General features: G+C 43.3%; 1 protein-coding gene across 2 annotated transcripts; it reads left to right on the plus strand.

Annotated features, from left to right (window-relative positions):
* The first annotated feature begins 603 nt into the window (after positions 1-603).
* On the plus strand, positions 604-26,443 carry LOC115529845 (glycerol kinase). Of its 2 annotated transcripts, XM_030338933.1 has the most exons (20): positions 604-871; positions 3,446-3,519; positions 4,690-4,796; positions 5,007-5,084; positions 6,281-6,360; positions 6,617-6,754; positions 8,310-8,419; positions 8,711-8,777; positions 18,005-18,040; positions 18,409-18,476; positions 18,912-18,954; positions 19,304-19,384; positions 19,599-19,677; positions 20,020-20,116; positions 22,945-23,029; positions 23,261-23,381; positions 23,885-24,028; positions 24,354-24,440; positions 24,627-24,701; positions 25,188-26,443. In XM_030338933.1, exons 1-19 carry the CDS (start codon positions 800-802, stop codon positions 24,698-24,700), a joined length of 1,641 nt encoding a protein of 546 aa, XP_030194793.1. In that variant the 5' UTR covers positions 604-799; the 3' UTR covers position 24,701; positions 25,188-26,443. The 2 variants fall into 2 exon arrangements, with proteins under 2 accessions (XP_030194793.1, XP_030194792.1); XM_030338932.1 differs by lacking the exon at positions 24,627-24,701 and having other exon boundaries at positions 605-871.
* Positions 26,444-26,447: the final 4 nt, after the last annotated feature.

The following is a 26,447-nucleotide window of genomic DNA, read 5'->3' on the forward strand; positions in this document are numbered from 1 at the left end:
TAAGAAGCGCTAATAAGGATATTTGAATAAACCAACCAAACAGTTAAAGGGGCCCTATTATGCCTACCAGCAGAAAGCATCCTCCAACTGCAATCTTTGGTAATTTCTTTAATAATTTAGCTATACTTTAATAGTATTCTTTCGGTTCAAATCTGTTCAGTGTTCCAAATTATTTGTTATTACATTTTACATTAAGATAATTGGTATTTAAGTGTTGTTTAAATAAAATGCTTTTTAAATTTAAAAGAATCGTGGGATGTATCGAACCGTGGGTCAAAAATCGTGATACAAACCGAATCGTGAATTTGTGTATCGTTACAGCCCTAGTAAATAGGTTAACTGTTTTCATTAGCGATTGGTATAAATAAATACATATAGACACCAGGCATGTGTGTTTCCAACAATAAAAAGACTTGACTTGACTTGACTTTGTGTGTGTGATTTGCCACCCTTGAATTTAACTTGCCACCCTTCTGCCACCCCATGTAAAATTTTCTAGAATCGCCACTGTCCCTCTCCTAACTCGGGCAGGGTGACCTCTCCAACAGGTCCTCCCTCTCCTCCCCGGGTCCCTCCCTCTCCTCCCCCGTTCCCTCCCTCTCATAACCCGGGCCACACTGGTTGGCCAAACTCGTCTTTTGCACTCCGTTCTGGTTGCGTCTGCCCACGCTGGTTTGTATTCATTGTACAGAAGTTGCCGAGTCGTAGTCCCAGCAGTCTGTTTCTCAAAGGCTGTGTGCCTCCACCGAGTATCGCTGATCATTTTAATCTATTTAGTGTATCCTGGTATATTACCAGAATGAAAGCAAACGCTGGGACGGACCCGCTGGTCGCCGCGGTGGACCAGGGCACCAGCTCGACGCGCTTTCTGGTTAGTGATCGACGCTATAAACCTAATGCTCTTTTACTCTAATAAGTCGGTATAAATGTTTTTTAAGGTGGATACGATCTGAAAATGTATATGGGTTTAATACGTTGTTTGGATGTTATTTGTAATGTATGCTAGTTGTCTGTAGGCTATTGTCTATGGGTATATTTGGTGGGTGCGAAATAAGTTCACACATTGACATTGAATGCTAGTAACGCGTTATGTGTTAAATGTCAAACCCCTACACACACGCATCCATGGGGAAACCCGCCTACCAATTTAGTCCGATCTGTGGATTATTTTCCAAATCCACGAAGAGACGTGGATTTGAGACCAACATTTCGAAGGTTTCCAGAAGCGTCTCTGGCGGTGTGTGAGGAGCAGTACAGGCTGGTCTGTGGTCATATGAGGTCAGGAATAAAGTATATTTTCTTCTTCCATTTATTTACAGATTAACCAAAGTAAAGCTTTCAACCTAACTTGATCTGGTACCTCCTAAATTAAAACTTTAAGTCCTCCTCAAATAATATTACATCTAAAAGTATACTTCCTTTAACAAACCATCCAATGTGGTCAAAAGTAGTAGTAGTAGACATATATCCTACTGTGTGTGTGTGTGTGTGTGTGTGTGTGTGTGTGTGTGTGTGTGTGTGTGTGTGTGTGTGTGTGTGTGTGTGTGTGTGTGTGTGATGTCTACAGGAAACAACCCAACCATGTTTTGTTAGATTTAAGTAAATACAGCCAAAGGGACCACTTAGAAGTGTTTTAGTATCTTTATTGGTCCATTTTTGGGGCTTGTATATCGTTATATGGACGATGATAACACATGGCTGCCTCCCTGTCGTATAAGGAGTAGCATTTAGCAGGTCACAGGTCAGTGAAGCATGATCATGAGAAATGGTATCCAACACGTAAGCTAGAACACAGTGTAATAATAGTGTGTTAACTCGAATGCTATATTCTAGAAATGTTGGATCAAAATGGACGATGAGACATTAGAAAGATGTATGTTGTAGACTCAAGTTATAGGACATTTCCCCGAAAAAGCTTGATTTTCTGTTATGTAATACATGACTGTGTGTCACAGGGTCGCTTTCTACAGAACCTCAATGAGCCTGCCGCTGTAATCTAAAGACACTCTGGCCAAAGAGCATAACTGGTTATACATTAACGAGACAAGTTGTTTTTTAAACCTACCCAAAACAGTCGCAGGGCAACAAGGCCCACAAAACAAAAACAAGTTGCCAATGGCCACAGCCGTTGGTTTTGATTAACCAATAGCTCAATATTTCAGATGAAAGCAGGGAGATAGACAGTTCTCTATATGACCTATGCCCTTCCCCTCAGGAGGTCAAGCATGAGTCACTTGGGATGAATAATATCAGTGGTCAGGCAGTCTGCAACGTCATCTAGTGAGAGGTGATTGTGTCGCAGTCCTTAGGGAGAAAGACCTCCCTGTCCACTCCCAAACTTTGACTGTGTGTGTGTGTGTGTAGCTTCATGAGGAATATAAGTGAGATGAGGTAAGAGCACAGACAACCGTGTGTGTTTGTATTTGTGTGGGATGTCTACAGGAAACGACCCAACCTTGTTTCGTTATATTTAGGTGATTTCACCGGTGGAGATAGGTGATTTCCTATAACGTGTGTGTGTGTGTGTGTGTGTGTGTGTGTGTGTGTGTGTGTGTGTGTGTGTGTGTGTGTGTGTGTGTGTGTGTGTACAGCTTCATGAGTTAAATAAATTAGATGAGGTAAGCGCACACAGATAGTAGTGGAAGCATGTCTCTGTATGGGACATCATAAGGCAGCTGAATATGTTTAGAATAGAACAGCCTGACAGGGACAGCTAGAACCATACGCAGGAAAGTGCACACTAGTGCAGAACACCTCACATTAAAGGGAATCGTTGTGCTATGCTGTTTTCTAATATAAAGTAGCGCCTCATACATGTATTCTGCATCAGCAACCCTGTTTCCAATGGGAAAAAGAATAGTTGTACTTGTTAATCACACTGTCATATGAAACATCGGACCAATCAAACCGTTAAATCAGGTCATGTGTTTTAAGACAGGAAAACAGAAATGTTGGATCAAAATCCAGGTTTTGATCCAAGCGCCTCTTAACCACAAATTGATGTATGGCTGTACTGCCATACATCAAGCCCTCTCTGTGTCCATCTGAGCGCGGATGAGCACACCTGACTGTTGCTTTGACTCTCTTAAGCTCGTTAGGAGGAAACCGCATCTCCAGTAGGATATAGAAACTGATATGGGTGCCAAGTTGATATTCCTGCCCATGCCACAAAAAGTGGAAGCAGTAGTTTGGTTCCCCTCTAATATCTGTTTTCCATGCCCCTTGCTTCATGTCTATTTCTCCGTGTCTCTGAACATCCACCACATTCCTACACCAAAAGCAATCATACGGCTCTCTTATAACCTCAATCCAACATAGAATCAAGGTTATCAACCTACACTTACATTTGTACACTATCTTCTCATGCAATGTGAGTGTACTCACTGGTTGATATTGCAGGTCGACTATCACAGTCTTTCAAAATGTGTGTACCTGTCTTCCACAGGTGTTCAATGCTAGAACGGCCGAGGTTGTGAGTCAGCATCAGGTGGAGATCACACAGTTTTTTCCCAAAGAGGGGTGAGTTGACTTTTCCCTTTATGGCTTTCCCATTAGTGGTACTCTGTGACTCTCACATAAAATAACCGTTAAAAAACACTTTCAAACGCTAAGATATATCAGCCTTGTCAGTTTCCCTGAATCGAGTCAAGATGGATATTAAGAAATGGAGTGCATTTATAGAGCGCTTTTCTAACCAGTGCCCATTCAAAGCGCTATACAATATTGCCTAACATTCACACAGTCATGCACACATTCACACACTGATGGCGGTGTCAGCCGTGCAAAGCGTGCAAAGCGACAGCCAGCTCGTCTGAAGCAGTTAAGTTGAGGTGTCTGGCTCAGGGACTCCTCGACACCGGGGGAGGAGCCGGGGAACAAACTGGCCACCTTCCGGTTACCGGCCAACCCGCCCTACCTTCTGAGCCACATGACGCCCATATAAAGTAAAATAATGTGTGAAATAAAGTAATGCAGTGTCCTAGACAATGTACATTCTTGCGGTTTCTTGAGTCCACATCGAAGCATAACTTTCTCAAGGGTGCCGGTGGTTGTATTTAAAAAGCACTATTTCCTCACCATTAGGAGATAAAGGAGAGACTATTGGTGTGTTGTCTCCACAGCGTCTCATGATGTCTCAAACTATAGAAACCATGAATTAAAATGGCATGGCAACATTTCTTTACTACAGTTTTGAGTGCTTGGGTTACAATTTAACGATTTGTTTTTAGTATGATTCACTTACCTGTTGAACAGGTTTAAGTTCCAACCCTCTGGTTTTGATGTATATAAAACAAAATCCCATCGCTGTAAGAGCTGGTTTGGTTGCTCACCCCAGAGCGGTGTTGAATTTATCAGTCCGTTTTTATTTTTCCGAAATGTGGAGTTTATTTGGCCGAACTTTAAAAGAAACAAAAACTATGGAGGCGCCAATGAAGTCAAGACAAAATAATACAGAATTACATTTAACATTGGGTGAGATTTCCCTTTTTAAAATTGACATCGTACCTTGTTACCTTTTTGGCTCATCTATCGGTTTGTGTGTGCCACATGTAGAGGTTTTATTTTAGAAATCTTTCTGTCTTCCATAGTGTAGGAAGACATGGGATGGAATTCCTTTTTAAACTGCTGTAGTTGACCTGTAACAGAAGTAGCAACATGCGTGGAACATGTGTTCTGTGTGTTCATCAGCTGGGTGGAGGAGGACCCCAAAGAGATCATCCAGTCAGTGTACGACTGCATAGAGCGGACGTGCGAGAAGCTCGGTCAACTCAACATCGACCTCTCCAACATTAAAGGTGCTCACCCCAACACACACAAACCAAGACACACATCCATTTCGGCAACTGGTGAGATTATATTTATTATAACCCAAGCAGTGTTATTGCCATGCTCTACTAGTTAATGTAGAATAAGTGTGTGTTTGTGTGTGTGTGTGTGTGTGTGTGTGTGTGTGTGTGTGTGGACAAACCTGTTTAAGTTTCTTGTTTGTTATTTTGTTACTCCAGCGGTGGGCGTGACCAATCAGAGAGAGACAACAGTGGTGTGGGATAAGGGGACCGGGGAGCCACTCTACAATGCCCTGGGTGACTACACCACATCCCATAATAAAGTATTCTCTTGAAACAAAATACCAAATAATTGGGGGAATCTGCCTGAGAGTCAAAAGAAATCCTCATTTTATAATTTCTTCGGTTTAATAAACATGTCTGGGGGCAGCCAATGGTGAAGTTATTCAACCTCTGGGTCACTCACTGCTGTTCCCCTCACGCTAACCGTCATGACACCAACGGCCACCAGGGGTAAAGGATTCAGAGCAGTTGTGAACCATTTCAGGCGTGTGGTTCTCCTTAAAGCAAAGAACAAGCTCTTGCTCTGCATCCCTTCACACATGTCAAATCAAAATGTATTCATGTACTGTTTTTCGTGATGGTAAAGTAGGTAAAAAATAATAGGTATCTCTTTACAATAAGGTTACCTTAAAGGAGAATTTCACCGGTGGAGATAAATCTGTATTGAAAGTGGGTCATATATTTTGTCGAATAGTAACATCAATTTCAAATTTTGTGCATTCATGAGCGAGAAAAGGCAGACAGTGACTTTTTTTGGGTTCCTAACGATACAAAGCTTAATGTAAATGGGTGAAGTGTCCATTTAATCATGCCTTAGTTAATGCAATATGCATTATTATATTGCATAAGCATAGGGGTTGAGGATAGGGTTGGAGGCCTATTAAATTATGAACGATAATAAATGTTATTATCGTTCTGTGTGTATGAACACCATAACCTTAGTTAACACAAACACCATTACCTTAGTTAACATGAACACATGAACAATGTTCATGTAATGAGGTTAACTTATCATGTTAACTAAGGACCCCGTGATAGGGTTCTTAGTCAACATGAACACCATTACCTTAGTTAACATGAACACCATTGCCTTAGTTGACTTGAACACCATACCCGTAGTTAACATGGGCAACATAACCCTAGTTAACACCATGGCCTTAGGTAACATGAACTTTATTACCTTAGCTAACATGAACACCATTACCTGGGTTAACATGAACACCATTACCGTAGTTAACATGATCGCCATTACCGTAGTTAACGTGAACGCTATTACCTTAGTCAACATGAACACGATGGCCTTAGTTAACAGGAGCACCATTAGTAAAGGCTTACTAGACCATCAGTTAACTGTTCATTAACTGTTGGTTAATGCATATTACTCCATTAATTAATGTTAATTCATGTTTAATGTGTGTATGTGTTTGTAGTTTGGCTTGATCTGCGTACACAGTCCACGGTGGAAAGACTCATCAACAAGTCCCCGGGCAAGAACAAAAACCACCTCAAGGTGAGCCAGAGAACCCTGATAAGTTAATATCGGTTATTTACTATCATTGAGCAGGCATTGAGCAGATTTCAAGCTACTTGCAGCTCATTCAGATCCCTGTCATTCTGGCAGATGTCACCTGGCTATCGTGATACACACCGAGTGTTAGGGGCCCTTTAGGTGGGATGTGTGTTATTGTGGAGATCGATCAACGGTCGGGGGGTGTTAGTCTCAAACTGCTGGCTGATTGACACATGGCTGCGATGTCTCTCCACAGCCCAAGACGGGCCTGCCCATCAGCACCTACTTCAGCGCGGTGAAGCTGCGCTGGCTACTGGACAACGTGGAGGAGGTCCGCCGGGCGGTGGAGGAGGACAGGGCCATGTTTGGTACGGTGGACTCATGGATCATATGGGTAAGCTCCACAGACACGCAACCCCAGGATACATGGATTTAAGATCTTAAATTGCATAGTATTTCCTTGCATTACAGTAAAACCATTCAATTTGATTAGGCCACTCACAGGAAGTATATGATGAATGTATATATATTGGGCTACATTGGGAAACATTAGATGAGTAGATGTTTTTATAATGGCTAACAAAAATATTATGTCTACGTCAGTGGAGGCTTCTCCATTGAGGAGAGGGAGGAAGATCCTCCCTAACATTGTTGAGAATAAAAGATTTAGATTGCCCCGACTATTGTAATGAATTAATGCCCTTAAATATGACTACTTTATTGCCTTTGAATATATAATGTTCGTTTCCCTGGGTAAAGGGACATTAGCACCCCCTATCGCCTATTGACAATTACTTCAGGGAGGAACGTCCTCCCTCCGCCGCCGTCCACTCCCATTCATTTTCCCGAAAGTACTGGCGGCCGGTGGATAACATGGGTTTCAATGGGAGAGAGGAGGAAAATCCTCCTCTGAGTGGGTGGGACCTTAAGGGGTCTGATTCGCGCAAAAATCTATCCGTCTGCGCTATGAACCAATAAGCAGGATCCCTGGATGTTGAGCAGTGTTGCCAGATTGGTCCGATTTCCCACCCAATTGGGCTACTTTTAACCATGTTAGGCTGGAAAAATTATCATTGGGCGGGAAATCTGCCCAATCTGGCAACGCTGTCGATAACAAACCCGGTCTGCATTGCCGCGGTGCTCAGTCTGAGAGACGCAGAGTAAGTGAAATCTGCGATAGCGAGATCCTAAATGCACAATGGAAACATTGGAAACGGAGGACATTGTTAACGTCTTATTACAAAAACCATTCCATTCATTCAGAAAGAGGTAGACCACTTCCCAAAATCAAGGTCATCAGAAGTAATGGCAACGTCAGTGTTGTGAGTGCTACATGGTTTGCTAGGTACGCATGACTTACTGGTAGCATTACAAGCAATTGTAACTGAAAATAAACATAGCTAAATAACTTCAGTCAGTGAGGGCAAAAATAGGCCCAATAATAGGCCCAGATTATTTTATTTACTTTTACAAATCAATAGTAGGCCTGATTTGACTAATATGCTTTGCATCCTTTCCTTCTCAAATTACAGTGATGCCACTGGTGGCTTTGTATACATTTTGTTCACATAACTCCCTCCCTGCTATTTTGTAGTTCACCAAAACACCCTGAAACAACTTGAGTCTCACATTCTTATGCCACCATACACCAACAGTGCAAGCAGGCCAATGGCAACCAAGCGCGCAGTCCTTCCTCCCTCACTTTAAAAACCACCAGCCGCCACTGGTCTACGTAGAGTTTATATAATCCAAACCCTGAGGTCTCCCCCCATTTATTCTAAGCATACATTTTACCAAATTAACCTTTACCTAATTAGCTGTGATTTGGTGAAACCTAAATTCTTGTTGTTGCATTAATCCCTTGTTAAGCAAATATTATTGCAGCTTTGAGCAGGTACTTTGTGTTTAAAGGCTTAAGATAAAGTGTGATTGAATGGTTCCTCTCACAGTGTCTGAGTGGGAACACGGACGGAGGCGTTCACATCACGGACGTGTCCAACGCCAGCCGCACCCTGCTCTTCAACATCCACACCCTGGACTGGGACCTCGAGCTCTGCAGGTCCAAGCACACGCTGACAGACACGCGGACAGACACGCGGACAGACACGCTGACAGACATTAGTGAAAGACTCTGTTTTGCACTTAATGAATGAAAATTGTTACCATGTTTTCTATATTTTTTAGGGGGAAACTCAAACAAAGGGCTTATCATAACCTAAACATTGATGACATTCTCCCCTTTTCCACATAGAAATATTCCCTGCCTCCGTTTATAGTAATAGTTTAATCTGATTGACCTTTCTGCTGATGTAAACCTGAATCTGATCGGCGGATGTCTTGCTTCCTGTAGGTATTTTGACGTCCCCATGGATATTCTGCCCAAAGTTAGGAGCTCGTCGGAAATATATGGATGCATGGTAAGCTCAGAGCGTGCGTGCGTTTGTGTGTGTGTGAAACAGTGTTAAGTCAATTTATAAAAGACCACATTTAGGAATGATCAATATATAGAGAGCTTTGATTTGAAGTCCTTAATTAGATACAGATGAAAGCGTTGTATACACATTTTGATACAAATGACCTTGATATGGGATAATAAAGTATGTAATATAGGACATAGTTGCTGGAATAGAAGAAAATGTCTTGATAACATAGGGATTATGAAGAATTGAAATGATTGGTGTCTTCAAGCGCAAATGGATTATTGAATGAATCTCACATGCTTGCTTGAATGCAGTTTAGTTTTATATTCATTGTGAAAGCGCAACCGATGAGATAATACAGAATGATACTGCATGGAAAAAACACATTGTGGTTCTCAATTGGTACATAAAATAGGTGAAGCACAATAATTCCACAAAAGATTTGGCTTGTGTATTCTATCTTCGTTTGTTGTGTGTATCGTATCTATCTAGAAGTAGAACAGATTAAAAAAGCCCAACATGAATTTTGCTCTCTGGGTCGTAGGTCAGAAGGGGAGATGGTTCACTTTATATCGTCATTATGTTTTACACGTCCAGACGTGTACTACACATGTAGACCGTAGACGGTCTACATGTGCTTTGTGGATCTGGAGAAGGCATATGACCGGGTCCCCAGGGAGAAACGCTGGGAGGTGCTGCGGGAGTATGGGGTAAGGGGGTCTATCCTCGGGGCCATCCAATCTCTGTACTCCCAAAGCGAGAGCTGTGTTCGCGTCCTCGGCCGCCAGTCAGTTTCGTTCTCAGTGGGTGCTGGTCTCCGCCAGGGCTGCGCCTTGTCACCAATCCTGTTTGTGATATACATGGACAGGATATCGAGGCGTAGTCGTGGTGGGGAGGGGTTGCAGTTCGGTGGTCTGAGGATCTCGTCACTGCTTTTTGCAGATGATGTGGTCCTCATTGGATCATCGGCCTGTGACCTTCAGCACTCACTGGATCGGCTGGCGGCCGAGTGTGAAGCGGCTGGGATGAGGATCAGCACCGCTAAATCTGAGGCCATGACTCAGGAAACCGTTGGATTGCTTACTCCGGGTAGGAAATGAGTCCTTAGCCCAAGTGAAGGAGTTCAAGTACCTCGGGGTCTTGTTCGTGAGTGAGGGTACTAAGGAGCGTGAGATTGGCCGGAGAATCGGAGCAGCGGGGGTGGTATTGCGTTCGCTTCACCGCACCGTTGTTACGAAAAGAGAGCTGAGCCGCAAGGCAAAGCTCTCGATCTACCGGTCGATCTTCGTTCCTATCCTCACCTATGGTCATGAGGGTTGGGTGATGACCGAAAGGACGAGATCGCGGGTACAAGCGGCCGAGATGAGTTTTCGCAGAAGGGTGGCTGGCGTCTCCCTTAGGGATAGGGTGAGAAGCTCAGCCATCCGTGAGGAACTCGGATTAGAGCCGCTGCTCCTTTACTTAGAAATGATCAGGGGTCTCATTTATAACCGTTGCGTACGCACAAAACGGGGCTGAAATTGGCGTACGTGACTTTTCACGCCAAGGTTGTGATCTATAAAAAACCAACTTGACGGGAAAATGTGCGCAGCCCTAAGCAAACTCTGACCCATGGGTACGCATGGTTTGGAGGAAAAGGCGAATTGGCGACACAGACGGTGTGGTGGTGAACTGAAGTCAGACCGAAGAATTGCAGAGTGAGAAGAACGATTATGTTTTATCATCGCCCTTCATCAATTTAATTTCAACCCGTATCATGCGTTAAATCCTAATCAGAATAATTTAAGTCCACTGCGTTATTTCTCAGTTATAACTCCAGAAATATCTCCTTAGAATAGAAATAAAAAGAAATTCTCTATATTTAATCCCGTCACTCCATACTGTCCACTGACGGCGCGACTGCATGGAATAAAGCATCTGTCCAACATGTGTCAATAACATAATATTTTTATGTGACACTGTAAACACATGATCGAATGTCAATTAAATCCCAAGTGTGAAAAACCAAGCCACACTCATCACAATCGTTGTCCGTTACTCTTGATGCTTTTCATGGCAAATCAGGCATTAAAAAGGGGTTATGTTCAAGAACATTTTACGTGGGTAATTACAAACTGATTATCCAAGGCGTTCTCGTCAGTCTTATTACCGTAACCCTATAAATACAGAGGTGAGCGCCGTGGTAATGCTGCACCATATGGCACTTATGGCGGACCATGCAAATGGCAGGATTCGGAGGGAGAGGGTATTTAGGGACCATAACGATTTATTGGTAGGCTAGATAAAAATATGTAACTCTATGTCATCACTCTGCTTTTTGTTGTTGGCGATCCCAATCCCGTGACCGCCGAACAAAACTACCTTTCGGGCCTCCATCTCACCCACAAGTGTCTCCACTTCAACCTCCGTGAAATTTCGCTTTTTTGATTTTCTCAGTACTTCTGCCATTGTTTCCAACAAGACATAATACCGGCATCTGAGTCTGTTTTATATGCAGATCGCATTCATGAGGTCATTTGCATTGACCATTTATGGTTAAAAAGGGGCGTGTAGAGGGCGGAACGTGAAGCTGATTCAGCTGTGCACAATTGTAGTCAGTATGTGATTTATAAAGCAAAGATTGCCTACAGGTGTGCGTACGCAGTGTTTTATAAATCTGAATATTTTTTGGCGCACGCAAAACTTGGCTTCTGGGCGTACGCACATTTTTAGTAACGATCCTACGCACAGTTTTATAAATGAGACCCCAGCTGAGGTGGTTCGGGCATCTGGTAAGGATGCCCACTGGGCGCCTCCCTTGGGAGGTGTTTCAGGCACGTCCAGTGGGGAGGAGACCTCGGGGAAGACCCAGGACTAGGTGGAGAGATTCAACCCAGTCGCCAAGAAAAAACGTTGACGGTGTACGTTTCCATGAACACTGGATACGTAGCATTTCAACGTAAAAAATAGCGTGTTATACCTACAGTATCCACGCGTGCCGCTGTGGAGGCGGGTTTCGGGGTTTGGGTTTCACGGGTTTCGCGGCAAATTGTGGACACGATTGTTGAGGGGGGGGGGGGGGGGGAGGTAGACTGTTGTTGACCGGGGAGGGGGGGGAGGAAGACACGTTTGTTGAGGGGGGGGGGGGGACACGTTTGTAGGGGGGGGGGAAACGAGTGTGTTGAGGGGGGGGGACGACGACACGTTTGTAGGGGGGGGGGGGGGACGCTCGACAACGAGAGTTGGTTTTTATTGAACGCTCGACAACGAGAGTTGTTTTTTATTGAACGAGACTTCAACACGGAACAGCTGCCCGAAACGATGGTCACGTCACTCTTGGTGACGGTGACGACAACAATGAACACACGAACAATGTTAATAGAACAACACACAACCACATAACATCCCAAACCCATTAACCCCACTTAATCCTAACAACAAAACAAGTTAACAAAAGCCCCTTTTGTCAACTGACAACCCCAATTCCCAGAATCCCCCGCGGCTCCGGAACACGGCGTAGCCTATATTAATCTTTATTATCTGAATGGGAAATGCAATATTTTAGGACAGATACACCATTAAACGCGTTTATAATGACATTTCTAGCGAGAAATGTACATTTTCCTTACATAATCTTCAGTCAGTGAATGTGTATGATCTTTATTAATCTTTATTATCTGAATGGGAAATGCAATATTTTAGGACCGATTCACCGTTAAACGTGTTTCTAATAACATTTCTAGCGAGAAATATACTTTTTACTTGCATAATCTTCAGTCAGTGATTGTGTCTGATCTTTAGTTTTATAGTTATTAGGATTTGATCGGCTCGCTCGCATGTTTCAACGACGTCAGGTTGTTAGGGACGCTGCTTTCGCTAAACTAGCAGCTCACGTGTTTCCTAAGTTTGTGTTATTAAACCGTTACTTTATGTAACTTTTAATGATATCATCTTGTTAGAAACACGTATATCTGAGAGCCAACCCAGTCTCCAAAAGCATACGTTGACAGTGTACGTTTCGTGAACACTGGATTACGTCGCATTTCAACATAAAATAGCGGGTTATACACCCACACACACACACACACACGCACACGCACGCACGCACACACGCACACACACACACGCACAGACACACACACACACACGGACACACACACACACACACACACACACGCACACGGTGCATTTCGCTGCTAAAACAACAACAAAAAAATATTCCCTCAAATATTATTACTTTCAAAACGTTGGCCAAAATGGCCAATAATATCATTTTTATTTGGGATGCTTCTAGGACATTTTGGGTGGATTTTGAACGGTATGTGGGCAGCATGTTTTTTGCGTCTCCTTTTGACCTTTTGACCCCAGACTTCTGGGGGAATAGCTGAATCAATTCATTAGTCAATCAGAAGCATGTAAATATCTTCCCGGTGACGTAAGAGGGCGAACAAGGTGTCCTTCAACATCTCCAGTCGATTGCAACGGTGCCACACATGAGCATATTCGAACATGTTTAATGGTAGTAATTAGCTGTCGAAATTGGAGGCCTTAATCAATAATGAGCAGCTATTGATTTGCTTCCCGATAGAAATTTGTGACAAATGACATGTTATTTAGCATCTACACGTTGAGCTGAGTCCAATGACACCAAGCATGACACTCTAGCTAATGGTAACATGTATTTTACATGGTACACCTAGGTCTAGGACATGATCTCGGTGTAGCAAGAGGGCGAGCTTGATCTCATTGGACTCAGCTTAACGTGTAGATGCTAATTAACATGTAATTTGTCAAAAATCTCCATCGGGAAGCAAATCTATAGCTGGTCATTATTGATAAAGGCCTCCAAAATCGACAGCTAATTACTACCCCGAAACATATTCAAATATGGTCATGTCTGGCACTGTTGCAATCGCCTCGAAACGTAGATGTCAAAGGACACCTTGTTTGCCCTGTTCCTCCACCGGGACGATATTTTCATACTTCTAATGGATTGATTCATATTTTAAGGTTCTCGGAGTGAGACTTTAAGCGGCTGCAGCAGAAGTGTTGAGACGAAAGATGATATCAAGATATTTATAGAATATTCCCATTCACATTATGATTCTTCGTCATAACATCCGACCAAACATCCTTTACATTCACTGAGCGAAGATTATGAAAGTCCAGGCCCCCCCTTCCTGCACTCGGGGTCCGACCGGGCCAAGTTTCGGTGCGGGGGTCCCAGTTAGGCCCTAGAATATGGTATTCAAATTTCAGGGCGGTAGGACCTTCCTACCCGAAAAGGCCGGAAAAGGGGCGTGACCTCCAACAGTACAGTCAACGTACATGAGGTTAGTTTCTAGGCCCCATTTTTTGCCGGATGGAGGTGTACATTTGTGGCTTAATGTGTGTAGACACAGCTGGCCTGTGGCCACGTCTTTGAAGTCTGGGGTCAAAAGGTCAAAAGTAACCGGCACCACGCCGCTTATGAGATAACAAAAAGTTAATGTGTATTTCTCTCATAAGATTTTGTCATTATTGAAGAGAGGCCTGATTCTCAGATATGCAGGTTGGATGGCTAGGGTGTAGGTCTGGGAAGAACAGGCCAAAATCTTGCAAGCGAGCCGCTGGGTGCAGGTGCAACGAGATGGAGCACTTGCTGAGTCATTTCCTGTAGGGCTGGAGCCACAGGTTGAAGCGTATGCGTCCTTTGAAACCCCCTTTGATATATAAGAGACCCCAAGGTACAGTTTACTTAAATTTTCTCGCCTCAGTCACCTATTGCATCACTTCCTTTAGGGCTTCGGCCTCCTAATTGATCATTATAGTATAATTGAATGCCCTCTTTCATATTATATGATACTTCCACCACTGGGACATGGCAACAACTCTCCAAATCCATATGGGGAGGGGGGGGGGGATGCTTTTGGACAGTAGGGGTGTACACTAGACATAAATAGGAAGCAAACTCAGGAGAAGGAATGACCTCTCACAAATATTTATTTAATAAATTGTTTCAAATAACCCTGCCTCGTTAAATCAATGAACTTGGTGTTTTGCTTTCAAAAATAGGTTATAGAAGAAGTCTAAACTGCAAAAAATAAAAACACCCAAGCTGCCTTTTAAGGATACTTCGGAATATCTGTCTATTTTTTAACCGTCGGACCCCAGTTTACGACAAAAACAACACAATTGACGGCAGCTCCTTTGCCGTGTGGCTTTTAGAGCCATGTAAGGATTAGAGGGGGCGGTCGATAGCAACCACCATAGCAACCATGACGGTCAAGTGACTGGATGCAGCCCCGTTGAAAAAAATAGAATATCACCCAACACACGCAGGAGATTAATGATATTTAAATTATTATGACCATGAAGTCTTTATTTGCATGGGTTTACATTTCGTTCTGTGTAGCATGGAAAAATCAGAGAAACACTCCCATTCAAATGCATTGGTTTACGGTTCTTTGGAAGATGGTTCTTTTTATTCATTTATTTATTTTCAGTTTTTGAGGAGGTGCTTCAGAGATGCTAATTTTTCTGCAATAATCCAAAATCTTCTTGTCAAGGGAACCCAGGGCGACGCTAACTTCCGGGTTGGCCAACATACGTCATCCCTCCACCAATCTACTGTAAAAACAAATGTTCAGGTTTATATGTTCAAGTTTAACTTTATTCTGCCATAGTATTTATTTGGGGTGGGGGGGGGGGTGGATCCAGATCTCGGGCAACAGCGCAGGGTTGCCAGGTCCTGCAAAAAACGTGCTGCACACATACCATTCAAAAATCCACCCAAAATGTCCTAGAAGCATCCCAAATAAAAATGATATTATTGGCCATTTTGGCCAACGTTTTGAAAGTAATAATATTTGAGGGAATATTTTTTTGTTGTTGCTTTAGCAGCGAAATGCACCGTGTGCGTGTGTGTGTGTGTGTGTCTGTGTGTCTTGTGTGTGTCTGTGCGTGTGTGTGCGTGCGTGTGCGTGCGTGTGTGTGCGTGTATAACACGCTATTTTATGTTGAAATGCGACGTATCCAGTGTTCACGAAACGTACACTGTCAACGTATGCTTTTGGCGACTGGGTTGGCTCTCAGATATACGTGTTTCTAACAAGATGATATCATTAAAAGTTACATAAAGTAACAGTTTAATAACACAAACGCAGGAAACACGTGAGCTGCTAGTTTAGCGAAAGCAGCGTCCCTAACAACCTGACGTCGTTGAAACATCGAGCGAGAGATCGAGCGAGCCGATCAAATCCTAATAACTATAAAACTAAAGATCAGACACAATCACTGACTGAAGATTATGCAAGTAAAAAGTATATTTCTCGCTAGAAATGTTATTAGAAACACGTTTAACAGTGAATCGGTCCTAAAATATTGCATTTCCCATTCAGATAATAAAGATTAATAAAGATCATACACATTCACTGACTGAAGATTATGTAAGGAAAATGTACATTTCTCGCTAGAAATGTCATTAGAAACGCGTTTAATGGTGTATCTGTCCTAAAATATTGCATTTCCCATTCAGATAATAAAGATTAATATAGGCTATGCCGTGTTCCGGAGCCGCGGGGGATTCTGGGAATTGGGGTTGTCAGTTGACAAAAGGGGCTTTTGTTAACTTATTTTGTTGTTAGGATTAAGTGGGGTTAATGGGTTCGGGATGTTATGTGGTTGTGTGTTGTTCTATTAACATTATTCGTGTGTTCATTGTTGTCGACACCGTCACCGAGAGTGACGTGACCATCGTTTCGGGCAGCTGTTCCGTGTTGAAGTCTCGTTCAATAAAAAACAACTCTCGTTGTCGAGCGTGTTCCGTGTCCCCCCCCCTACAAACGTGTCCCCCCCCCCCCCCCCCCCTCAACAAACGTGTCTCCCCCCCCCTTCAACTAACGTGTTCCCCCCCCCCCTACAAATGTGTCCCCCCCCCCTCAACAAACGTGTCTTCCCCCCCCCCCCCGGTCAACAACAGTCTACCTCCCCCCCCCCCCCCCCCCCCCCCCCCTCAACAATCGTGTCCACAACTTGCCGCGAAACCCGTGAAACCCAAACCCCGAAACCCGCCTCCACAGCGGCACGCGTGGATACTGTAGGTATAACGCGCTATTTTTTACGTTGAAATGCTACGTATCCAGTGTTCATGGAAACGTACACCGTCAACGTTTTTTCTTGGCGACTGGGTTGAGAGATTATATCTCAACACTGGCCTGGGAACGCCTCGGGATCCCCCCGTCAGAGCTGTTCAATGTGGCCCGGGAAAGGGAAGTCTGGGGCCCCCCGCTTGAGCTGCTCCCCCCGCAACCCTACCCCGGATAGGCAGACGAAGATGAGATGAGATGAGATGAGACGTCCAGACGTTACCACTCTTTTAACTTCCTATCTGAGCGGCTTGCTGTACGAGCAAGTACAAGGTGTTTATGTAGTCCCTTGTCTTGTGGAAACGTTGTCTGTCCCAAACGTATTCTTTTCAGTAAATAGTGACACACCACGTTGTCCACACCACGTTGTCAAATCTGGTATTTTGTTTTTGTATACGGGATAGTTGAACCGGTCATTCAATTATTATTTTACATAAATCTAGGTCAATCCGAGTGATGAGGTTTTGGAACAGTTTGTCCAGATGGGTGTTTTTTCATTTATTAGAACGGCCACTGAGGCAGTAAGTGCATTACATCATGCTATCATCAACTTGCAGGTTATAATGTTTATTGTAGCTTTGTGTGCATTCAGTTTTTCCTGTTGTTTTCCAAAATATCTCTTTATCAAAGATTCAGTGCTTTGAATAGGCTATGGAAGACGGTATTGGCTGTGACTAGACAGCAAGAGATAGACTTAACTACACTCCTTTCAACTCCATCCATCAGGCCTGAAAAACCTTGGCTTTCATAGACCTAGTGTTTCTTGCGTAAATAAAAGGGTGTATTTATTCAAACAACCAGTTCTTTATGCAGCTCTTACATTGCTAACAACCAGAGTCAGTAGCGGTGGAAAGGAAATATTTTTTTAAAAACTCAGATTATATATATATATATATATTGTATAGATACCGCATTGGTTGGTCATCTTCAATAGGCTCTGAGAGAAATAGAGCTTGGCCAAACCATGACCCCGCTCGTGAAACACTCGTGGAACTTGACACACAAACACACAGCCTCTGCTCGTCTGCAGGTACTTCAGTACTGTAGTGATCAATGTTTTCTTATTTGTTAAATTAAATGTTGTGTGTTATCCATGGCCTCTTGTTCCCTGTCTTGCAGAAGTCCAGCTCTCTCTCAGGGGTGCCAATCTCGGGGGTAAGCAGGTTTATAAAAAGTCTCAGTTTCCCAACTTCAGTGTTTGTTTTGTTTAGTCAGGAGCAGAAGGGCAATAGCTCGCTTGATCTTCGCTTGATCTTCATCAAATGAGAAATGTTTCTTTCTCATTTGTGCACATACTCTTCTCGCCTCTTTCCCACTTTGGCTCCTCATTTGAATGCCCTTAAATATTTTCATGTATAAATAAAACACATTATTATTATACTTAAAAAAAAAAAAAGTGTGATGCAGTTGTGGAACTAGAGATGTGACATGTGGTGGATGGATGGATTATGTTGCTATCGGCAGGGTATTGTAATATTATGGTCTATCACGGGGTAACTAATGCCAACCTCTGTTTACGTCAGTGTCTCGGGGATCAGTCTGCCGCCCTGGTTGGACAGATGTGCTTCAAGGAAGGCCACGCCAAAAACACGTAAGAGACACCCACACAAACATGTCAAGTTTGGTGGAAAATGTCTTGGGGAGAGAGAGAGAGAGAGCTGCTGTGTTGAAACTTCTATTTCATGGGATTCATTAATTCACGCACAGTATTTGTTAGCTACTTTAAGTCCATTTCAGCTCACTTACTTTTAACCAAGTCATTGGAAAGTTACTCCAGCCATATTGAGTTACACACCTCATCTGCACTCTCAGTAAGACTGAAGCTAAAGCTAGGACTATGTGTGTGTGTGTAGAGAGGGAGGGAGGAGTGTGGTTGAACGTGAACCCGTTGGCACATCAGTGAACTGCGCGTTAAGAGAGATGCTGCACTTCTAATGCATTACTGTGGGTTTATTGTGGGGTTACTTTTCCGTCATAAGTTTAATTACTCACTTATTGCTCATTCTTGTGATGTTGTTTTCTTAAGGTATGGAACGGGCTGTTTTTTGCTACGAAACACTGGATCCAAGGTAGGAGAGTTGCCACCGACTCTTATTCAATGGTTGGACAATGAATGGAAACAGAGATTGTACAGAATGCAAAGTAGCTGGCCACTAGTAACTTGTAGACCTAGTGAGCAGGAAATCGTTTGTGTTGCTCGGCAACACTCCAGTCCTAGTTCAGTTTTCTATTTAAATGATTAACTAAACCGAAAAATCATAATCGGTCGCTTTTTAATGCTCAGTAATAAATTGCGCTTGGAGAACTGTTGTATAGAAGCATTATTACACGCATAGTGGTGCAGTTAGAATGAATATCAGCACAGCTGTGATTATCATATACCGTCAGCCTACTAAAGGTTTTAATGTTGTTCCTCAGCCGGTGAAGTCTGAGCACGGGCTCCTCACCACTGTGGCCTATCAGCTGGGCAGGGACCAGCCCGCCTGCTACGCTCTCGAGGTGAGACCACGTCTCTCCCGATACATGGAATGTCTTCAAGGCTACTGATGGATACTGACATTTATTCCCTTTTTCCCAGTTTTTTGTAGTTTGTATGATATGGTTGTTGGTATCTTGTCATCAGGAATCATTGATGTTCATCATTGATCATTGAGTCCCTTATTGGTCGCGGTTGGTCAGCAGAGTTGTGATTGGTTGCTCTGTGTCCCATCAGGGGTCGGTTGCCATAGCGGGGGCGGTTGTCCGGTGGCTAAAGGACAATATGGGAATTGTCAAGTCAACTGCCGAGATAGGTACATTGAACTATGATCTATGCACGCACACACACACATATATATATATATATATATATATATATATATATATATATATATATATACACACATTCTTATCGATCAAACCCTATTTTTATTGTTTTCCTGTTTGGATATGAAAGCATGCGTTATTTTTTAGGAACCACGTTCATTTAGCGGTATTATTATTAATCTGATTGTGTCATTGTTTATATTTCTCCTTCTTGTGCCTTTTCCTCTGGTAAAAGAAGTGCCACTTCTACAGAGATGTCAAGTTTTGTCTAACATAATGTCGAACACTTTCCATATTGATTAATTTATTTTCTCATCTTCTAACTCCAGAGAAACTGGCAGCTGCCGCGGGCTCGTCTTACGGCTGCTACTTTGTTCCGGCATTTTCCGGGCTCTACGCCCCCTACTGGGAGCCCAGTGCACGAGGGTGAGAACATTTAAAATATCTAAATGCTATGCTACAAACACTACAAAAAGCTACCCTAAAACTACCCTTGCTACAGAAACTAAATATTATGCTACAGACACAACAAAAAGCTACACCAAAGCTTCCCTTGCTACAGTAGGTAAATGTTACACTACATACACTAGAAAAAGCAAAACTTTTAATGTACACATGCTACGGTAGCTAAATGAATGGATATTTACACTAACAAAAAGCAAACGTTTTAACAACACATGCTATGATATCTTAAAGGTCCCATGACATGCTATTTTATGTATTCTTTAATATAGGTATTAGTGGGCAACTAACACAGTATTCAAAGACGTTCCTGAAATTCAGCCGTGGTGCAGAGTTACAGCCACTCCGAGCCAGTCGCACATTGAGCTTCCCCCAAATGCGCTGTTTCGGTGGGCGTGTCAAGGAGGAGGGTGGGGGTGTGGCCCTGAGCAGCTTGCAGCCAGGGACGGTACCATGCGCTCTGTTTACAGTGGATGTATCGCAATGGCGAGGCGCACACAGCCTTTAGCCGTGTTCTGTAAATATTCTAGAACACACGGGAGTCCTGGAGCTCTATATCTAAATATTATCATATAGCCTACACAGATATCTATATCATATAATACATATTATCACGGCCAAAAGCTGTGTGAGCCGATATTCCGACGTTCCTGGTTCTTCAACGTCCACATCAATGTGAATACACACACTGTAACGCAAGTGTTTCTTGTCGGTTCTTGACGTGTCTTGTATTTCCACAACGAGACTGTCGTGGGGGTTATCTGAGCCATGGTTGAGAAGGAATTGGGGGAAAGGAACTTTGGTTTGACTCGCTGAAGTAGGCTACATGAACTGCGACATGCCGCGAGGCACCATCGCCCGGCAGCGGGCAGCCGGCAGCAGGCAGCGCGCAGTTCAGTCGACTTCAGGTTGATGTGAAAGTGGAAGAACCAGAGACGTCGCAGAACCCGTCAAAGTCGTTTGTGATTCATAATATCGTCTGGAGGCGCACACAATATGTTATATGATATAGATATCTATTTATTATATGATATTATTTAGATATAGAGCTCCAGGACTGTAACGCAAGTGTTGTACACTTCCTTGTTATTTGGATAACCGTTCTGCTGTTGGTGTGATGGCGCATAACGCGTCGGACTCTCGTCTCTGGTATTTCTACAACGAGACTCGTAATTGGGGGGAAGGAACTTTGGCTTTGACTCCCTCAAGAACATGAACCACGACATGGAGGAGAAAGGGATTGTTGGCGGCGAATGTCTCCCGCTTGAGCCCCGCTGAGGGACCACCGCCGGAGGCGGAGGTGCCTAAGCGCTGCCCGGCAAAGATCCCTTTCTCCTCCTTGTCGTGGTTCATGTTCTTGACTTGAGGGAGTCGAAGCCAAAGTTCTTTCCCCCCAATTCATTCTCAACCTTGGCTGAGATAACCCCCAATACGAGTCTCGTTGTAGAAATACCAGAGACGAGAGTCCGACGCGTTATGCGCCAAATAACAAGGAAGTGTACAACACTTGCGTTACAGTCCTGGAGCTCTATATCTAAATAATATCATATAATACATAGATATCTATATCAAATAATATATTGTGTGCGCCTCCAGACGATATTATGAATCACAAACGACTTTGTCGGGTTCTGCGACGTCTCTGGTTCTTCCACTTTCACATCAACCTGAAGTCGACTGAACCGCGCGCTGCCTGCTGCCAGCTGCCCGCTGCCGGGCGATGGTGCCTCGCGGCAACCGGCGGCATGTCGCAGTTCATGTACTTCAGCGAGTCAAACCAAAGTTCCTTTCCCCCAATTCCTTCTCAAACATGGCTCAGATAACCCCCACGACAGTCTCGTTGTGGAAATACAAGACACGTCAAAGAACCAACAAGAAACACTTACGTTACAGTGTGTGTATTCACACACACACATGTGGCGCTCGCACGGTCGAGTCTCATTGGCGGGCCAACGTCTCTGGGCGGGCCAGGCAGAGTAAGGGGAGGAGCCGAGATTCCTCATGACGTCATGAGCACAGACATTCCAAATCAGCGCGCTTGAGCCTCCGTTTTTTCAAAGGCGAGCAGAACAGCTAGTGCTCGTTTTACACCAAACGCAAGTTTTAGCCACTGGGGGACCATAGGCAGGCTAGGGGAACTCATATTTATGTTAGAAAACCTCACAAAGTGAGATTTTCATGTCATGGGACCTTTAATGTTATGCTTCGTACATTACAAAAAGTAAAAATTTTACTAGGGATGTCTGATATTGGCTTTTTTGCCGATATCCGATAAGCGATATTGTCCAACTCTAAATTTTCGATTCCGATATCAGCCGATACCGATGTCGATATTTGGGTTATTTTTCCTCAAACCTAATTTAGGTAACATTACATATCTCCTGTTGTGGAATTAACACAACATGCTTAATGTTATTGTGATGCCCCACTGGATGCATTCTTGAATGCAACAAGGCTTTCCAAATGTTAATATTGTCTGTGCAAAATAAGAAAAATACTTCAACTTAATTTAAGGGAAAAGTGCCATGTTTTTTTTTTTTTTTTTTTTTTAATCCGATACCGATATTACATTTTTATGCTAATATCGGGCCGATAATATCGGTGGGCCGATAATATTGGACATCTCTAAATTTTACTTATCCATGCTATTGTAGCAAAAAAATTCGCTACATATGCTGCATAGCACTTAGCATATGCTGCATAGCAATCTCTATATTTGATAGAAATTACAGTTAGTTCGCTAAGGTATTTAACTTGTTTCTTGATATTCTGTGTGTGTCTGCGTTGCATAGAATCATCTGTGGGCTGACTCAGTTCACCAACAAAAACCACCTGGCCTTCGCTGCCCTGGAGGCGGTCTGCTTCCAGACCAGAGAGGTGAGCTTTCACAAACTTTTAAGTTTGTTTTTCGTAACTTCACCAAGTAAAGGCGTTATTTTAAACTGTAGATGCAGTTCAGTACAATGGTGGTTCTCCTATCCGAATTGAAATATATGTCATGTCATGGGTGCCCAATACATTGTTCAGAGTCTATAATTGCAAATTATGACAAATTAGGCCAAATCCAAGCTGTGCTTGAACTTCTCTCCCCCGCTCTCTGTGATCCAGATCCTGGATGCCATGAACCAGGACAGCGGTGTTCCTCTAGACCAGCTCTGGGTGGACGGAGGGATGACCTCCAACCGGCTGCTGATGCAGCTGCAGGCCGATATCCTCTGCATCCCCGTTGGTAAGAGAAGCTACACAGTACAGGGTAGAGCTCTCAGAACGTAGAGCTCTCTGAGCGTAGAGCTTTCAGAACGTAGAGCTCTCAGAGTGAGGAGAACGTAGAGCTCTCAGAGCATAAAGCTCTGTGTCAAGGTCACAGGAGAGCTATCAGAACGTAGAGCTCTCAGAAGGTAGAGCTTTTGGGGGGTTCAACTCAGAGTAAATGTTTCCACAAAGGTATCTCAGTAGAGCTCTCAAAGAAGAGCTTATTGGGGGTGTAGAGTATTGTGAAACAATAAAGGTCTCCCAGTAGCACTCCCCCTCATAGTTTTTGGGGGCTGTAGCTGTGTTACACAATTAATGTCTCAGTATTTTCCAAAGAATAATTTGGGCAGAACTCTCGACGTAGAGCTCCCCGGGTAAATGTTTCACAATATCGCTCTCAAACTTAAAGTGTTTGACGGTAGAGCACTCTGCTCACAGTAAAGAAGGGAGCTATTTCTAGTGTTTTGTTGCTTCCTGCAGTGCGCCCCACCATGGCGGAGTCCACGGCCTTGGGGGTCGCCATGGCTGCAGGCGCGGCTGAGGGAGTGAATGTCTGGGACCTGACCACCGATCATCTTCCCCAGGTCGTCTCGGAGACCTTTGTGCCCCAGATTAACCCTAACGGTAGGTTGTCCAGAAGAGCTGTGTTAAAGCAGACGCTATTAAAATGGATAATTGCATTAGCTTTTGGTTGTCATATATCTTTAGAAGCAAAAAATAACGAAATATTTGTTATATAAAAATATATACAAGCTTTAAAATATGCCTTATCGCAGCTAACACAATTTATGGAAATTGCAAAAGCCTTTCCATTTTCAGCAGAGATGCAGTTTGATTCTAGAGTTTACTTACCCTTCACGCACAATTGCTCTTGTGTCAGTGCTTTGTTACACTCAAAGCCCCATTGACCTACGATGCTCATCACTAACCCATGTCCTGCCCCTTACAGAGAGTGAGTTCCGCTTCTCCCGCTGGAAGAAGGCTGTGCAGAAGGCCATGAACTGGGAGACCATAGAACCTGCCAGCCTCTCAAACGGTAACCTAGGGAACGCTACGTAACATCTACTGTTTGGTGTTCTAATGGTAATTAACAGTTTAAATTAATTGAGGGGTGGCACCGCTTTGCAACCATGTTGATTTTCTTTTAATGAAATCATCTTTTGACATGCTAAAATCCGACCGTTGTCCGGTGCTTGGGGCTTTTCTTCATCTCGGCCGACAGGATTAGAGAAGAAGATGAAGGGCCCTCCCTGGGGGGTCCTGCCGAGCCCTCCACCGAACCGAGCCGACCCCTGAGGTCTGCGTAACTGCTGCATGCTCGACTTGATCTGAATGCTGTTCACGTAGACCCACCAAAAACCCTCTCAAAAAGTTTTGGTTCCTAAACTTGGAGTACCCGTTGAACAGTGTAGATTTTCACCGTTGGTTTTGCACTTGAACCAAATTACTATTTTTAAAGATGTGAAATATATTCATACCATCTCAGTATGGATGTATTGTATTAAGAATATATTTTTCTAGCAATGCCTTTTTAAAAAACACTTATGTATGGTTATTGGGTGTTCCTTGTTACAATAATAACAATCGAATAAAACAGTTTGGTGGGTTTTATTCACTGGCTGTTTCTAACAAGTTGTGAATAATAAAGGAATGAGTGTTCTAACTAACCCCATCCAACTGAATTAACGAAGCCTTCGCTCTCATTTTTCTACTTTTTTTTACTTCTGATTGCTCCGGTGCTTTCTTGTCCTTTTAATTATTGTTTCACATCTTCCACCAACAGATCAAAAGCAATAGCTGAACTTGGGAGAACCTTTGGTGGCCAAAGGCAACAAAGAAGGCCATTGTGTGACCAAACGGAAGATAAAATTGCAGTTTGACCTTGACACTCACTGCCGTCAAAACAGCATCGAACATCTCAATTGGGATTTCTTTGTTATTTTTGTGAAAATTTGAATGTGAAGACGATTAAATTGGTGCTGCAGTCCAAATGCACAATATTTAAGTTATCTCCTCCCCAGACCCTGCCCACCCCTCCTCCCCAGACTCCGCCCACCCCTCCTCCCCAGACTCCGCCCACCCCTCCTCCCCAGAATCCGCCCAACCCTCCTCCCCAGATTCCGCCCACCCAATCCTTCCCAGAATGAACGCAAGCCCAATTATAATTTTAAATGTCAAGCGTTAAGTCCTACACTAAGTTTATCGGCTAATGTTACGTTCGCCAATTTTAAACCAACACATCACGGAAACATAACATTGTCGGAGGAAACATCTTTTTGCAAATTGTCATGAACGGTTAAAAGAGAAATCTCATGCGTGTCATTTCCAGTAGCAAAACAAACTGCCATGCTCAGTTAGGTTCACAATTAAGTCCTCCTCCTCAAGAAATACTGTATATATTTGACCACTGGCCATAACCTTATTTCATTTTCCACTTTGTGGAAGCAATGAAGGTTTAATTTCCTCCAAGAAACTCAAATTTAGTAACTTGAGATGACTTTGAAGCTTTGACATTTTGTTATCCTTCGAAGGTGTTTTACTATTTCTCTGAATGTGATGGTTGAAAAACTGAATTTCTCAACCAAATGTTTGCGCATGCTCTGCCAGCTCTGGAACGCACTTTATCAATGACATTGTGTCGAGCATGGGCTAATTAAAAGGGATTTCATGAGGGAATGTGAAATTGGGCTTTTAATTAATCAATTTAATTGACACATCTATGCAGTACTGTCAAGTCAAAATATTTTAGCCTGCTACATGTTGGAAATCAAACCTGCCATAAGATCACCTAGAACACAGGTCATGGCCCAGATCAGAAACTGTATACATGTATTGGGGTCTTGGTGACCGGGTTTGGTTACTTCCACTAAAATATCAGACTGATGATTCATTTTAAAAAGGGCGAAAAACAAATCAAGCTGTTTTTTGTTGAAACATGTACATATGTTCAAATCCTATTTGTCTGAGATGTAATTTCAATGTGCAAGAGCCCCTCTACTGAAATGTACAGATGTTTTAATAAAACTCTTGAAAATTGAAGTGG

This window comes from Gadus morhua, chromosome 17 (genome assembly GCF_902167405.1).
Source record: "Gadus morhua chromosome 17, gadMor3.0, whole genome shotgun sequence".
NCBI classification, from domain to species: domain Eukaryota; kingdom Metazoa; phylum Chordata; class Actinopteri; order Gadiformes; family Gadidae; genus Gadus; species Gadus morhua.

Bases quoted from the DNA above. Each gene is read 5' to 3' on its own strand.
- LOC115529845 (XM_030338933.1), top strand. From the start codon at position 800: ATGAAAGCAAACGCTGGGACGGACCCGCTGGTCGCCGCGGTGGACCAG. The intron at 6,755-8,309 runs GTAAGCTCCACA...TTCCTCTCACAG, and splicing joins TGGACTCATGGATCATATGG to TGTCTGAGTGGGAACACGGA. The intron at 24,029-24,353 runs GTAGGTTGTCCA...TGCCCCTTACAG, and splicing joins GCCCCAGATTAACCCTAACG to AGAGTGAGTTCCGCTTCTCC.